At 48.8% G+C, this 14792-nt stretch overlaps 1 protein-coding gene across 5 annotated transcripts in view; it reads left to right on the top strand.

The window, feature by feature from the left end:
• The window catches only part of St3gal4 (ST3 beta-galactoside alpha-2,3-sialyltransferase 4), a 50964-nt gene extending 37771 nt beyond the window's left edge, over nucleotides 1-13193 (top strand). For 4 of the 5 annotated variants that reach the window (XM_028776162.1, XM_028776161.1, XM_028776158.1 and 1 more), the window contains exons 2-11: nucleotides 4041-4116; nucleotides 4411-4495; nucleotides 4952-5032; nucleotides 5207-5304; nucleotides 5614-5674; nucleotides 6346-6441; nucleotides 6546-6735; nucleotides 7406-7549; nucleotides 11844-11987; nucleotides 12306-13193. In XM_028776162.1, coding sequence (XP_028631995.1) covers nucleotides 4101-4116; nucleotides 4411-4495; nucleotides 4952-5032; nucleotides 5207-5304; nucleotides 5614-5674; nucleotides 6346-6441; nucleotides 6546-6735; nucleotides 7406-7549; nucleotides 11844-11987; nucleotides 12306-12392 — 1002 coding nt within the window. In that variant the 5' untranslated portion in view covers nucleotides 4041-4100 and the 3' untranslated portion in view covers nucleotides 12393-13193. The remainder of the gene's footprint in view (nucleotides 1-4040; nucleotides 4117-4410; nucleotides 4496-4951; nucleotides 5033-5206; nucleotides 5305-5613; nucleotides 5675-6345; nucleotides 6442-6545; nucleotides 6736-7405; nucleotides 7550-11843; nucleotides 11988-12305) is intronic. The other variant, XM_028776160.1, reaches the window with a different exon arrangement.
• The last annotated feature ends 1599 nt before the right edge of the window (nucleotides 13194-14792 follow it).

Here is a 14792-nt window from a genome sequence, read left to right as displayed (position 1 = left end):
ACTAGGAAGAGCAAAGAGGTGTGGCTTTGGCTATACCAGATTCTGGGAAAGTGATAGGAATTTCTCATCTAGGTGGTAGAATTTGGAGAGAAAAGTGGTGGGTGAGTCTGAAGGTGTTAGAAGATGGGGTAGCTCTACTTCTTTTCCCTACAGAACTGAGAACCAGCGGGGATATGGTTTCATAGTAGAGCCTAACATGCCGAAGGCTTGAGTTCAATCCAAAAAAAAAAAAAAAAAAATTCAGAGGACCAGAAAATCAAGGACTAAAGGGCACAGAGCCATTCAGCAAATGTTGGGCTGCCTGTCCCCTGCTCAGCCCTTGGGGGGATATTGATCGAATTGAACTCCTTTTGGATAGCAGACACTGGCCTAGTACCAGTTCCTACAGGGCCCTAGTCTCTTCCCATGTCCCCTGGCTAGGCTTATCAGCTCACTTTAAGCCAGGGACACCTTGTTCATGGCATAATCCCAAGGGTACAGACAGCTACCTTGCCATGGGCTGGCTTTGCAATCTAGCTGACCTATGAGTGAGTGGCTCTTCTTGGCAGCTGGTTCAGAGAGGAGGCTGCTGAGCCTTGGACCTGGGTAGATCAACTGCAGGCTTCCCCTCCACAGGTTGTTCTTGTCGAAACCAGTCCAAGAAGCCCTGTGCCCCTGGAATACCCAGGGACACAAAGCAATCCTCCAGGCTAGCCCAGCAAGGAACGGAAGTAGCATGGTTGAGTTTGTGATTGGACACCTTGGAGCAGACCTTAAGACTCACCAGGCTACTTATAACTGTCCTGGTTCTGATCTGGGGGGAAAAAAAGATGTGCCAGTGTAAACCTGCATTGGGAAAGGAGCCAGAGGAATAGCTGTCTTATTGCTTGGGTTTTCTCCAGGCTACTTAGCAATGACTGCCAAAGTGTCTTTCCTGAGGTCAAGACCAGAGTGTAGACCAGAGTGTTGTTGTCTGTCACTTACTCTGGAACCTGTTCTGTATGGTATTTTCCATTTTGACTTCATGGTAGAATCATAGAGGAGGTAGGTTTTGGGGTGTGTGTATGTGTGTCATGTGTGTCCCTTTTTACTACTGATTCTTGACTTCTAAGCAATGTAACAAAAATCATGGAGAACAGATGTAGACATCTGGATACTTTAAACCCCTCAGGTCGATACATTGTATAGCCAACTTAAATGGAAACCCACTCCTCCCACCACCACCACCCACTTCCCAGCTTAGGAAAGATTTGGAGGAAGGAGGGTAGGAGAGGTTAACAAACAGTTCTGGCACAGAGTTTTATAACTCTAAGTGTGGTCCCAGCAGGGCCCAAGGGAGCTGATAAGATCCTCGGGCAGGCCTAACCCATACCTCCAGGAATCACAATGTGTTCATCAGAGGTTAAGTAGGCAGCTTTGGAGGCTATTTATCTAATCTGACGGTTTTCCACTTTCGATCCACATTAGAATCATCCGCTCCCCATGTGTACACAAAATTCCAGGGCTGGGCTAGAGTAATGAACCGGAATTTCTTCATATGGCCAGGAACAAATACTCATTATGAGTTTCAAGTCGTTTTATTTTTACATTTATTTATTTTGGATATTGGTGTGTGTTTGTGTGTTTGTGTGTGTGTGTGTGTGTGTGTACTTGTATATGGAGCTCAGAGGACAACTTGAAGGAACAGGTTATCAGGTGTGGCCAGGTACTTTTCCCTGCTGAGACATCCTGTTACCCCTACAACATGCCACTTCCCTGTTCACCTATCATTCAGAACCTCTTCCATGAATACTGCTTCTCAGACTTAGATGTAGGACCAAGTTCAAATCTACATACCGATTTTGTAGATATGCAGGAGGGCTAGGATTCCGCTTTGCTAATAAGGGTCCCTGGGGTGCCCATGTTCCTGAACTAACCAGTGCAATTGAGCAGCAGGGATCTATCTCTTGATCTGCTTCCTGTATTGACACCTGAAGAAACTGAGCGCCAGAGAAGGACATCTGACATTCCATGGTCACCTAACATGCCATTCATTTAATGCTTTACGTGTTTTAAAGCATTTGTGTTTTGGAGGGGAGCAGAGTTGGGGTTTATTAAAGACATTTTAATATATTTTAAGCATGAAGGCTAAGGAAGAAGTGCCTAGAAAGAAAGATATACCCCAGAGCATTGATGTGAGTTTCTCAAAGAAGACTCATCCACTCAATGCTTTTAATTAAATAAGTAACTAATTAATTTTAGAGACAAGGTCTTACTACGTAGCCCATGGGAGACAGCCATGCAGGAGGAGAGGCCCATGTGATGAGGGATGATTTGGCGGTGGCTGTGGGTAGCAAGCGAAGGTAGGTTTACTTTTCGGAGAACCTTGAATCCTGTCAAGGATTGTTGAGGGTGATTTTTAACTGGAAATTTAGGATTACAGATCTCACTTTTGGCTGAATGGGTGGGGTGGCAGCTGCCAATTATCTCAGCATACAGAAGGAGGAAGAACTCAAGTTTGAGCTACATAGTGAGTTGTAGGCTAGTCTGGATTATAGAATAGATCTCTCTCTCCCTGCCCCCCCTCTCCCCTCTCCCTCCTTCCCTCTCTCCCTCTCTCTTCTTCCCTCCTCCTTCTCTCACTCCCTCTCCCCTCCCTCTCTTTCTCTCTCTCCCCCTCCCTCTCTCCCTCTCTTTCTCCTCTTCTCTCTCTCCTTCCTTCTCTCTTCCTCTTTATCTCTCTCTCTGTATGTCTCTCTCAGTCTCTTTCTCTGACACACACACACACACACACACACACACACGAAAGACAGAGAGAGAAAAAAACAAAATAAAACAAAAGCTAGTCTTTTTTCTTTTTCTATGGGGACGGCCATCCTCGGTCCTCTCCAGGGTTCTGTGGGGTGGCTGCTGCTAACCCTAGTGAGGAATGAGGAAGTGTTTGGGAATTCCCTTATTCCCTTAAACGAAGTTGTTTTTGTTGTTTTTTTTTTTTTTTTAAATTTGCTTTGTTTCACTTTTGGTCACAGTTCTTAACTTGTAGTGGCATCTGGGAAATGCCCCCACTTGGGGTCACAAGCTTGGCTCCATGATAGGTCTTCATTCAGAGTCATAGATTTATGATTGTGATAGATGGCACTTCCATCAGATGTTGGTCCTGCCTCCAAGAAATAAGCTAAGATGTCCATTCGTCTTTAGGAGAGCACAAACTAGTGCTCCCTTTTATGGTCTATCATGAGTCACCTGCGCTGTATGTGACAATGCGTGTCCCAGGACGCACCTAAGCAGATGAAGGCCTGTGTCTGTGGAATGAGTGTATTCAGTGCCTGGCTCTGTGATTTTTTTTTTTCTGTTCCTGATTATTCGAGAAACAGAACAGGATGGAAGGGACATAGCCTGGAAGAAACTGGCATTTGGCCAGCTGCCTATGGCTATTAAGACACAGAGGTCTCTTAACAACATGGTCCTAGAGGAGTTGGTCCACAAAGCAATTAACTGCTTCCTGACCTTTCCCAGGGCCCTCGTTGGCCTCTGTCCACTGACATTCAAAGTATCCCTTGAGTCTTTGCTGAGCAGTACCTTCAAGGCTCCCTGACCCCATGCCCTATTGCACCGACCTTCCTTCCTGATTTGACCATGCGTCTTAGAAACTGAGGCCCAAGTACTGTTAGTGTTTAGAAGGACTGAGAAGGGGGTTTCCTGAGGACCGTCATAGTATGGAATCAAGTTCTGGCTCAGTTAACTTTTGTGTCAGAAACGGTGGACGTGTCTACTTGCCCCTAAACTGATTCTTGCTGAGTCAAAGTGCTGGAAAATTCCATTAGAGACTGGTGTCAGTAAGTCAGGCATGGGAAGTGAAAGAGGGTTGGAACCTCAGTTCTCCTTCTTATAGCAGGGCTCCACCTAGATCCCTCAGAGAGCCCTCTGAGAACTTAAGAGGAAGATCACCTGGGGCTGGTTGCCTCACTCAGTGGCCTCGTGTTTCCTAGAGGAGGAAAAGGGCAGGCAGGGGGTGTGTCTAGCTAGAAGTCCTCTCTGTGCAGGGAGAGCCTAGACTGACACCCAGGACTCCTGTCTCCTAGGTGGCCAGAGGCAGCCGGGATGACACTTCTCCCCAGGAACCCTGCTATCTGCTGAGAAACATGACCAGCAAATCTCGTGAGTGTTGTCCGTGGGGTCCCCCATGCTGGAGGAGGGTTCAGCAGTCATCCTCAGCAACTTGGGACCTCCACAGGGGGTGGTAGAGGGTCTCACTTGGAGCCAAGGGCACTTTTTATCCTGACAGCAGAAATACTTGGGTCCCAGTCCATGGCTAGGGACAGGACAAGGCCAGAGACTGGGTCTGTTGTGGTGGGGCGGGGGTGAGGACCCCAGGATCAGCAAAGAAGAAGGCAGCCTGGGACTGTACCTGCCTGCCCCTGCCTTTAGCTCCTCTGCGCATCTATCTTGCAGACTGGAAGCTCCTGGCCCTGGCTCTGGTCCTCGTTGTTGTCATGGTGTGGTATTCCATCTCCCGAGAAGACAGGTACATTGAATTGTGAGTATGCTTTCTGTGTTCTTCTATTGCTTCTTGCCATAAATGGACTGATTCAAAAGCAGGGTACCTAACCAGGCTGGAATACCTTTGAGACCCTTGACCTGACATTTCCTCTTCAGCTAACTGCTAGCTCAGAGAGTCCTTCCATGAGGGTGGGTGGGATGGGTGATGGATGGGGTGGGGGTCCAGGTGGCTTCTGTGATCTCCCACAGAGGAAATATTAAGGGCAAAGAGATCTGGACCCTCAGTGATTTGTATTCAGAGTGGAACTTGGGTTGAGGAGATACTAAGTGTGTTTAAGTCCTTCTCCAGAACCGTGGGACCTCTGTATCATCACTGGGGAGGTAGATCCTGCCTGAGATGCTGGTATTGGGGCCTCAGTCTGACTGGGCCTTTTGATTCCTCTCTCTCTCTCTCTCTCTCTCTCTCTCTCTCTCTCTCTCTCTCTCTCTCCAGCTTTTATTTTCCCATCTCAGAGAAGAAAGAGCCATGCTTCCAGGGTGAGGCAGAGAGGCAGGCCTCTAAGATTTTTGGCAAGTAAGTACCGGATGATGGGACAGGGCACAGGATGCTCAGAACTGGAGGGGTTTTGCCTCATCACTAATGGGCTGGAGGGTAGACGAAGCTCGAAGGACAAAGACCAGATAACGTAGTCAGGGGCCTGACCTTGTTCAGTTGGGTTAATCTCTTTCTCACCCCTGTCCTACACAGCCATTCTAGGGAGCATCCCATCTTTCTGCAGCTTAAGGATTACTTCTGGGTAAAGACACCGTCCGCCTATGAGCTGCCCTTTGGGACTAAAGGAAGTGGTAAGTTGTTTCTCAGCTTAGTGGGAAAGCAACCCATCGCCTACGAATCGCTCTATAGGACTAAAAGAAGTGGGAAATTTATGCGTAACGAGTTGTCTTACCCAAGCAAGTGGAGAGTTCACGCTCTGACCTTGTGGGCCACATTCTTGGATGTTGTTATCCACTGGCTCCAGACCTGAGTTCTTTTGCCCAGGCTCAGGTACCTATGTCAAGGAAGGAGAATCTCAGGAGTGGAATGGGAGCAGCCTTTAGGATGCTGATAACCATAGCCTTCACTCATTCTACTCCTCCTATTCCTTCTTTTTATAGAAGACCTTCTTCTCCGGGTGCTGGCCATCACTAGCTATTCTATACCTGAGAGCATACAGAGGTAAGGAGATGTTCTTCTTGTTTTAGTCTGGTGACATTCCCTGCTCCAGTTGGAACTCATCCTGTTCTAGTGCCTTGTCAGCCACCCTTTGGTCACTGGTTCACTATGGCCAGTTTGACCCGCCCTAGCCTGCCTGTCTCCGGTACTCTAAAATCACAACAACTTAGCCTGAACATGTAGTTACCAGAGTACCGCAGAAGCTGCTGAAGGTATTGCCATAGCAACAGACAACCAGGGCAACAGGCAAGGAAACTGTGTCCTAAGGTTTCTCCTCCCTGTTCGTTTTTTGTTTTTTTTGTTTTGTTTTGTTTTTTTTCCTTTTGAGACATGATTTCTTCATGTAGCCCAGGCTGGAGTTGGCGCTTCTTCAGTGCTTAGCTTATACGTGTGTGCCACCTTGCACAGTTCTTGTGCTGGGGTTTCTTGTGGTACCTCTCTCATTATCCCTTTGCTGTGGTCACCTTGTTTGTATTTCGTTTCGAGGTACAGGATTTCGAAGTCAGTAGAACCATTAGCAGGGCCACTGAGCATGCCCGATCCATGCAGATTGGGGCTGAGGAGAGCCCAGAAGTAATCTGAGATGCCCCCCTCCCCCAGGCAGATCCAAATCAGTGAGAGTTCAGCAGAGCAGGGGCTGCCTCTGGGTTTGAACACTCCTCTTCCCACGGCAGGCTCGAGTGTCGTCGCTGTGTGGTGGTGGGGAATGGGCACCGGTTGCGGAACAGCTCTCTGGGAGGTGTTATCAACAAGTACGATGTGGTCATCAGGTGTGTGGCCGTCCCTCCTGTTTCTTTTTGGGTCCCGGATGTCCCAGACAGGGCTGCCAAAAGGCCTGGTATCTCTGGTAATGGATATTTCTTTCCTGGCCCAGATTGAACAATGCTCCTGTGGCTGGTTATGAGGGAGACGTGGGCTCCAAGACCACCATACGCCTCTTCTATCCTGAGTCGGCCCACTTCGACCCTAAGATAGAAAACAACCCAGACACGCTCTTGGTCCTGGTAGCTTTCAAGGCGATGGACTTCCACTGGATTGAGACCATCTTGAGTGATAAGAAGCGGGTAAATCGGGTCAGGTGGGAGAGAGATGGTGATGGGGACGCTATCCGGGTCAGGGCTTTATGTCCCACAGACTGCCTTATGATACTCCTGAAGGGTTGGTGAAGGGACATGGTGAACCACAGCCAGAGCCTTGGGCTTCTCATCAAGGACATTGTTTTGTAGGGCTGCTGATAAACTTGCCCTGCTCAAGAACCTGTAGGAGCTGGAGTGGCAGCCAGAGGCCCTCAGGGCTGGAGGGTTGCCTGGAATTGGAGCACTGTCAGGATGTATGAGAAACCTAGGAATAACGAAGCCGTCCCACTGTTACCTTGGAACAGGCAACATTTTGAGGCTTTTCCTGATGGTTCCACAAAGATTCTACTCTCTCACTGGACCATCTGGTTGAAGGCTGAACTGTCTGATCTAGCAATTTTTTGCCCAGTACGTAGATAGCCTAAGGCTCAAGTCCCTGCTTGCCTGCATCTCTCTGAAAGAGGTAGTGGTCAGATCCCACGCTCTTCACGAGTTACCTATCACCTTTCCTTCCTGACCTCTCCTTTGGTCGTTCATGTCTGGGACAAGTCTTACCTCACTTGACTGGGATCCATCCTCTGAAGACCACCAACTGGAGTAGAGTTGCAAAACAGGCCTTCATCTCTTTTCACATCTCCCTTCTAACCCTACCCCGTAGGTGCGGAAAGGTTTCTGGAAGCAGCCACCCCTCATCTGGGATGTCAACCCCAAACAGATCCGGATTCTAAACCCCTTCTTTATGGAGATTGCAGCAGACAAGCTCCTGAGCCTGCCCATACAACAGCCACGGAAGATCAAGCAGGTGGTGACAAGCTGCTGACAAGACCAAGCTGGGGCGGGGGTTGGGGGAAGGGAGAACGATGAGTGCAGCTTACACCTGACCTTTGAAGAGCGCTTCCGTAGCCCGCTGACCTTGATGGACAGTGTGTACTTTGGAGAACTGGGTCGTCCTAAAAGTAGAGTGGGTGAAAGGTCTAGCTTGGACTTGAAGATGCTTCTGGCAGGCTCTGGTCAGAATCTGTAAACTGGGAGCTGCTGGCACACACGCCAGCCCTTACCTGTGAGAACAGCTTGAGTCAATGCAGTTACTGTTAGACTCTTAGCCCGAGGTCCTGTATTGGAACATACTGATCTGGTGGAGTGAGTGGAGACTAAGCTTCCACAGTCTGACTTGCATGTCTTTAGTATGGCGAACCAGTTTAGGGAGCTGTAGTGGTTTTGTGAGTTCCAGCTTTGATTTTAGCACTCTGTGTCCTGGTAGTCTTCAGCTGGTAGGGTTTACCCCCACATTGTAGCTTTGCAAATATTATTTCTGTGTGTCTTAGACTCTCTCGTGGGGGCATATGAGAAAGCAGAAGGAGGTTGCCAGCAGGCATTGGCAGGACTCTTGGCTGTATGGTTATTAGGCAGGTCTAGCACTTATGTGGGTGAAAAGTCTTATCTTTCACCCACAATTGCTTATCTTAATGGTGGGGATAATATTTGCATTGACCTCTTTAAAGCTATGGACTTAGGAGGACAATAATATAAAATGTCAGTCATAGAGATTAGAACACAGCATCTGCTCCTTTCAGTGTTTGCCCTTTGCTGTTTGTTAGTTCCCTTGAGACAGGCTGGCCTCAAACTCATGGTATCCCTCCCAAGCTCTGGGCTTACAAGAATGAGCCACTCTACCCAGCTAATCTCAGCCAAATTTTAAATCAACATGTTTCTATCCTTGACTATCTATGTTATCCAGCATCATAATTGCATGCTGCAGTGTGACTGCCCAGTGGTGAGCCTGAACTCACGTGCTTAGGGAATAAGCTGTGACCCCTGCTCAGAAGAGATGCCCTGTAGCAGAATAAGCTGCCAGTCCCGCTGTGGAGTGACGACCTCTCACACTAGAGTTGTTAAACTGTGATAGAAGCACAGAGGGGGGACATACCTCCACTGCATCGTTGTCTGGGGAACTCTACAGTTGAAGCGGTACTGTTGCCGGTCCTGTGAGGATCATATGTATATTAGGCATGAAGTGGAAGGAGGCAGTCCATTTGGTCTGGACATATCGTCCTGCCAATACCAAGTTGTTCTAGTTCAGATGGCATTGAGGGCAGCAAGGGGGATTTCTTTTAAGACTTGGTCTCACTGTGTAGACTAGGCTAGAACTCACAGAGATGCGTTTGTCTCTGCCTCTTGGTTGCCAGGGTTACAGGGGCATGGATAAGGGTCTGATAGAGTGAAGGCTTTAGCGGGAAGTAAGAGAAGATGAGGATCTGAATCCAGTTCCTGGAAGTGGGAAGGATAAAGAAAGAACCGTATTTGTATTTGGCCGTGGTGTTGCACAGGTTTTCCATTGCTGTCCAATTACAGTCAGCATAGTGGCCTCGAATACATCCTAGCTTTGGCTCACGGCCCTGCAGGGTCTCCGTAGTGTCACAGGTTGACGTTAAAAACTGACTTCCCATCTGGAGGCTTTATGGGAAATTTCTTTCTCAAACTTGTTTTAGGTGAAACATGTTTGGGTTTCCATGGTTGTAGAACTAGGGTTCCCCTGTTCCTGCAGACTGTGGACTGAGTGAAGAGCTATCCTCAGCTCTTGGAAGCTGCTTGTGTTCCGTGCCCCACAGCTCCCCCATCTTCAAGCCACTGACAGCTCAAATCTGACTACTTCATCTCTGAGGTCAGCGTCCAGATTTAGATGGTTAGGTAATTAGGTCAGTGGTTTCCTCTCATAAAAACTGTGTGAAATAATGAACTATTATTTAAGCACCTTATTTGCATATTTTCCCATATCTGTGAGAGAAGGCAATTATAAAAGAGAAGTGGAGGTTCTGTTTCAGTCAGGGTTACTATTGCTGTGATGAGACACCAAGACCAAAAGCAAGTTGGGGAGAAGTGGGTTTATTTTGCTTACACTTCCATATCATAGTTTACTACTGAAGGAAGTCAGGGTAGTAACTCATGCAGGGCAAGAAGCTGGAGGCAGGAGCTGGAGGTGTGCTGCTGACTGGCTTGGTCCTTGTGGTTTGCTCAGCTTGCTTTTGTACAGAACCCATGTCCATCAACCCAGGGGTGGCACCACCTGCAGTGGACTGGGCCTTCCTCCTTCAATCAGTAATTAAGAAAATGCTCTACAGACTTGCCTATAGTAGTGTCTTATGGGGGCAGTTTCTCAATTGATGTTCCTTCCTCTGAGTTGACTCCAGCTTGTGTCAAGTTGATGTAAAACATTAACCATCATGAGTTCCTGTACAATTACACGTCCTACCACCTATGCTTGAAGGTAGGGTTGGTAGGTTTCCTTGGCTTCCTGCCTGGATGACTGGCTAGTTGTGTTCCAGGTATTTAGTACAGAGGATGCCAGGAGGAGGGGGAGCGTGACAGAGACCGTAAGGAGTAGAGCTGATGAGGAGGTGATGACCGTGCCATTCTGCAGGACTCCAAACTGGATGCAAGAGCGCAGGGAGGTTAACATGGCAGGGGTGGAGGCGCTGTAGTAGACGTCTGAATTCCCAGTACTTGAGAGGCAGAGGTAGGATTTCAATGTTCGCCTCAGCTACATAGTAAGTTCAAAGCCAGCTAGAGCCGCGTGAGATCCTAAAAGACAGCAACCGTGAAAAAGAAGGCCTACCAAGAAACAATGAAGAGAAAGAGACAATCAAAAGGGATGCTAGGAGACAAATTGGCCTTGAAGAGGCTCCGTAAGAATCCAAGAAGTGAGTCTCTCGGGGTGAGTGGGCAGGTGAAATGTTCTATAAAGCTGAGTGTTGGGACAAAGCAGGGCGAGCTTCCTGAAGTTTGAATATTAAGTTGACCATTGCTGTGGATAGACTGGGGTGCGAGGAATGGGAAGCAGCCTGTCAGGTCGGCAGGCAAGGTATCGTTGGCCCTGGTTTACAGAAGGGCTATATCATCCTGTGAAAGGTCACACAGCCATAGGTGTTGGACCACCACATCCAAGGAGGAGGACAGAGCCCTCTTCCCTTCTCTAAACAAGTTATTTTATTTACAAGCTTCAGTTTTCTCATTTGTACAACGAGGCTAGTGACAGTATCTGTTCATATGTGTTTGAAGGGGGACTCAGTGAGATGCTGTGTTGTACCGTGTTCATACTCAGCATGACGCCTGACACGTAGTAAGCACTCGAGCAACAGATAGGATTGTGGTGACTGTCCCTGATGTCATCCTGACAGCCACGATCCTCCTGGAGACCCAGGTCTTCCTCAGAGGTGGGAGTTGGATTATCTCGTATGCTGTTGTGTCAGCCGGGACTTTCATCCCTGATGTCACCAACTTACAAATGGAAAGAGATTTTGCTCGTGGTCCCAGTTGTCTTAATCAGTTAAGGCAGGGAGGACATGGTGGCTATGGAGAAACGGGGAAAATACCTGCTTGTTCCTTATCTACCCTTTTATCCCTACCCACCTTTAGGGTGGGGCTTTCCTCTTCAGTCAGTCATTTCTATTCTTCACAGATAATCCGCCCCCAGAAGTGTACTATAGTAGTTTCCTAGGTACATCTTGAGCTAATGAAATTGACAGGATAGACACAATAGCCACTAGACACGTAACAATTTAAACTTAAAGCTCATCAGCTGACGAGGTAGCTCAGCAGTCCAGGGCACTTGATGCTTCTGCAGAGGACCTGGGTTTAGTTTTCTGTACCCACTTTGGTTCGCCAGTAACTCTATCTAGTTGCAGACCACCCAGCGCCTTCTTCCGGCCTCCGGAGGCTCCTGCATGCACATGGCATACATAGCTCAAGCAGGCACGTGCACATAAAAACAACACATCGTTAAATCTCTACATTCAAAACTTAGTAATTAGGACAGAGGACGTGGAGCAATGGTAGAACACTTGCCTGGAATACATGAAGCCCAGGTTCTATCTCCATCACTTCAGAGAGTTCACAGTTTTCTTGAGTAATCAATCTACTTCCTCATCTGCATTAGCTCCTTTCAGGTAGGTGCTCCGTTGATTAGCTGTCACCCTGTTGGACAGCTAGGGAAAGCGAGAACTGGGCAGAGAACTGACCCTGAGTGTGTGTGAGGTGGTAGGTGGTGGAGGAGGAGGGGATTGTGGCTCTTTAAAACTCCCTCCTACTCTGTCCCTCAGAAGCCAACCACGGGTCTGCTTGCCATCACTTTGGCCCTACACCTCTGCGACTTAGTGCACATCGCTGGCTTCGGCTATCCAGATGCCTATAACAAGAAACAGACCATCCACTACTATGAACAGATCACACTTAAGTCTATGGCGGTAAGCAACCCCGTTTGGGAGCCCAGTGGGCCAGGTTGGCTAGGATGACACAACCGGAGGGATGTTAGGCGAAGGGGAAGGGCAGGGGTACGGAGTGGCTCTGGATATGGTCATTCAGTATCAGAGCTGGTACCTGGGCATCTGGACACCACAGCTGGCTCCTCTACTTTGGCCACATGTCTCCTTTCTGTGAGCTAGCATAAGGAAGAAAACTCCCGGGAGGTGTGGGACCAGGGAGACGGGGAGGGAGAATTTTAATTTTCTAAAGATAGAGGGCTACCTGGGGGGCACCTCATTTTTCCTTGGCTGTCTCCACAGGGATCAGGCCACAATGTCTCCCAAGAGGCTGTAGCCATCAAGAAGATGCTAGAGATGGGAGCTGTCAAGAACCTCACCTACTTCTGACTTGGATGAGAGCTGTAACACCTTGGTTCCCTACTTTGCCAACTGAGTAGGCCCTGTCTACAGCTTAGAGGTGCCTGGTGCCAGTACAACCCAACTGACCTCACCCTCAATGGAGAGGGTGTTCTGGGACTGGCCAGGTCTCAGGAGACAGGGTGAACAGACACAGTGAGGCTACAGGAGCCTGGCCGAGGTGGGGGAGGGGGAGCTGTTGCCGTGGCATCCCCTCTCTGCCCGCACAAAGAGCTTTTTGTTTTGTTTTGTTTTGGATTGGTAGTGGTGGTTTGGTTAGTCCTTTTGTTTGTTCGTTTGTTTTTGTTTGTTTTGTTTTGTTCTTGAGACAGGGTCTGACTGTGAAGCCCTGGCTAATCTGGAACTCACTATGTATGTAGACCAGGCTGGTCTTGAACTCACAGAGATCCAACTGCCTCTGCCTCCCAAGTTTTGGGATTAAAGGCGTGTACTATGCCTGGCCCCAGCACCAAGAGATTATTTAACATGCTATTTAATTAAGGGGTAGGAAAATGAATGGGCTGGTCCCAGGACATTCACTGAAAGGGACACAATACAGTGTTCTGCCCACTTTTTAATAAAATTTACATATGATTGGCCTGTTAAGGCCCAATTCTAGAGCTGGCCTCCCAGAAAGATGGAGGCTTCAAGAGTGGGAGGGTGTCCTCCAGAGAGTGGGTGCTACCTCCCAGCAGGCATGGGGGGAGCATTGACAAGGGGGTTCCACCTAGAAGGGGCCTCACCTTGAAAAGAGGTTACAAAAGATCATTAAAATATTTTTTTTTCCTAAAATGGAAGCGCTTGTGGGGCTCTGTGTCCTTTCGGGTTGGGGAGAACATTGCTGGGGGTGTGTCAATGCATAGACATAAGATTGCAGCAGAACTTTTGAGATGGTGCCTAGGGTGAGTGTTGCCATCCCGGCAGAGCATACAGTCAGAGCCCGGATCAGCCCTGTCTTCAGACACCCAGCCTAGCATCTTGCATCCCAAGGGACTGAGGAAGGGAGGAGAGGTGAAGGGTGCCAGATGGAGGTGGCAACACCCCTTCCCATCATCCTTCCTCTCTCTCCCCGTTCCTCAAGTTACCCGGATCTTAGGCTGGGAATCGCGTGGTTTAAGGACAGGGTGGAGTCAGGCAGAGAAGGCTGCTTTCCTTCTTAAATTAAGTGGGACTCAAAAAAATAGAGCTGAGGGGAGGTCTTGTGAGTGCAGCAGTAGATAGAGGTTGCCAGGCTTGCAGTGGGCAGGGCGGAGGGACAGCACTGGAGGGATTTGGCAAGTTCTGTCAGTTAGTCACTGGTCCAGGGAATGAGACTTTTCCTTCCCGGTCCCTTGAAACTTCACAGTCCTGCCATTTGCTTGTCTCTCTGGCCTTATTCTCTATCTTTGGGCTCTGCTCTCTTGCCAACTGGGCCTCTTGCCACCCCTACAGCTGTTCCTTTACATCTGGAGCCAGGAGGGAGTGTTGGAGCTGCCTCTAGGGGACTGGAACTCACAGCTGTGTTCCTGGCTTTCTCAGAAAGAGCTGCATGCAGTCTTGAGGTTCTGAGACAAGCCAGACTGGGATGGGATAGATAGGGAAGGGCAGTGGCTGGGAGGGACTGCGGAGGGTGACACCACATCCTGGACACCACAGGATGACACTGCTGGAACAGCACAGAGAACAGTGCCAGCCTTGTCTAACAGAAAACTCTTGAGGAACAGCCCAAATAGCATTGTGCATGGTCTGAGGGGATTCTGAAAGGTGTGGTCTTGGGGTGGTGGTTCTAAAAGGTAGTAGTAGACTGTACTGTCTGAAGCCCTGCATTTCTCTACCGACCATGACAAGCTGTCAAAGAGGCTTTTTTTTGGTAGGGGTTTGTGAGTGTCTCTAGACATCTAAACTTTGCTTTTCTAAAAGGGAGTGTCCATTTCTCTATCTGAGGCTGTTGAAACAGACTGCACATTTGATCCAGCTGCCCTGGACTGAGGCCACTGTCTGATACTGAATGTGCTTAAACTTGAGCCAGAAGTCATATACTCTGGGTCACACTGCTCCTCCCAACCCCACGAGTTCTCTAAGATAGAGAGGCTTATATTCTTGCGTTGACAGTGAGACACAATCACATGCACAGCAAAGTGTGTATCTAGGCATCCACCCAACCTGTTCTTTTGGAGGTGGTGAAGGGGTAGGAGGTGCGGGGGTGGGGGTGGAGTGGGCCTAGCTCTTCCAAATTGTATGCAAGCAGAGGCAGTGCCCCGCAAGGGTCAACGCTGGGAGTGGAGCTTTGATGTGGAGTGGTTGGATGGGATTCTTTAGTGTTCTGGGAAAGAAGCTTTCAGCCCAACTTATGTGAATGGATCGCCTGCCAACTCGCCTGGTACTGATTAAACCATGCCCTGAAAAGGCCGC

Source organism: Grammomys surdaster, unplaced genomic scaffold (assembly GCF_004785775.1).
Source record: "Grammomys surdaster isolate TR1022 unplaced genomic scaffold, NIH_TR_1.0 266, whole genome shotgun sequence".
Lineage (NCBI taxonomy): Eukaryota > Metazoa > Chordata > Mammalia > Rodentia > Muridae > Grammomys > Grammomys surdaster.
Note: the sequence above shows the minus strand (reverse complement) of the source record. Positions and strands in the feature narration are given on the sequence as shown.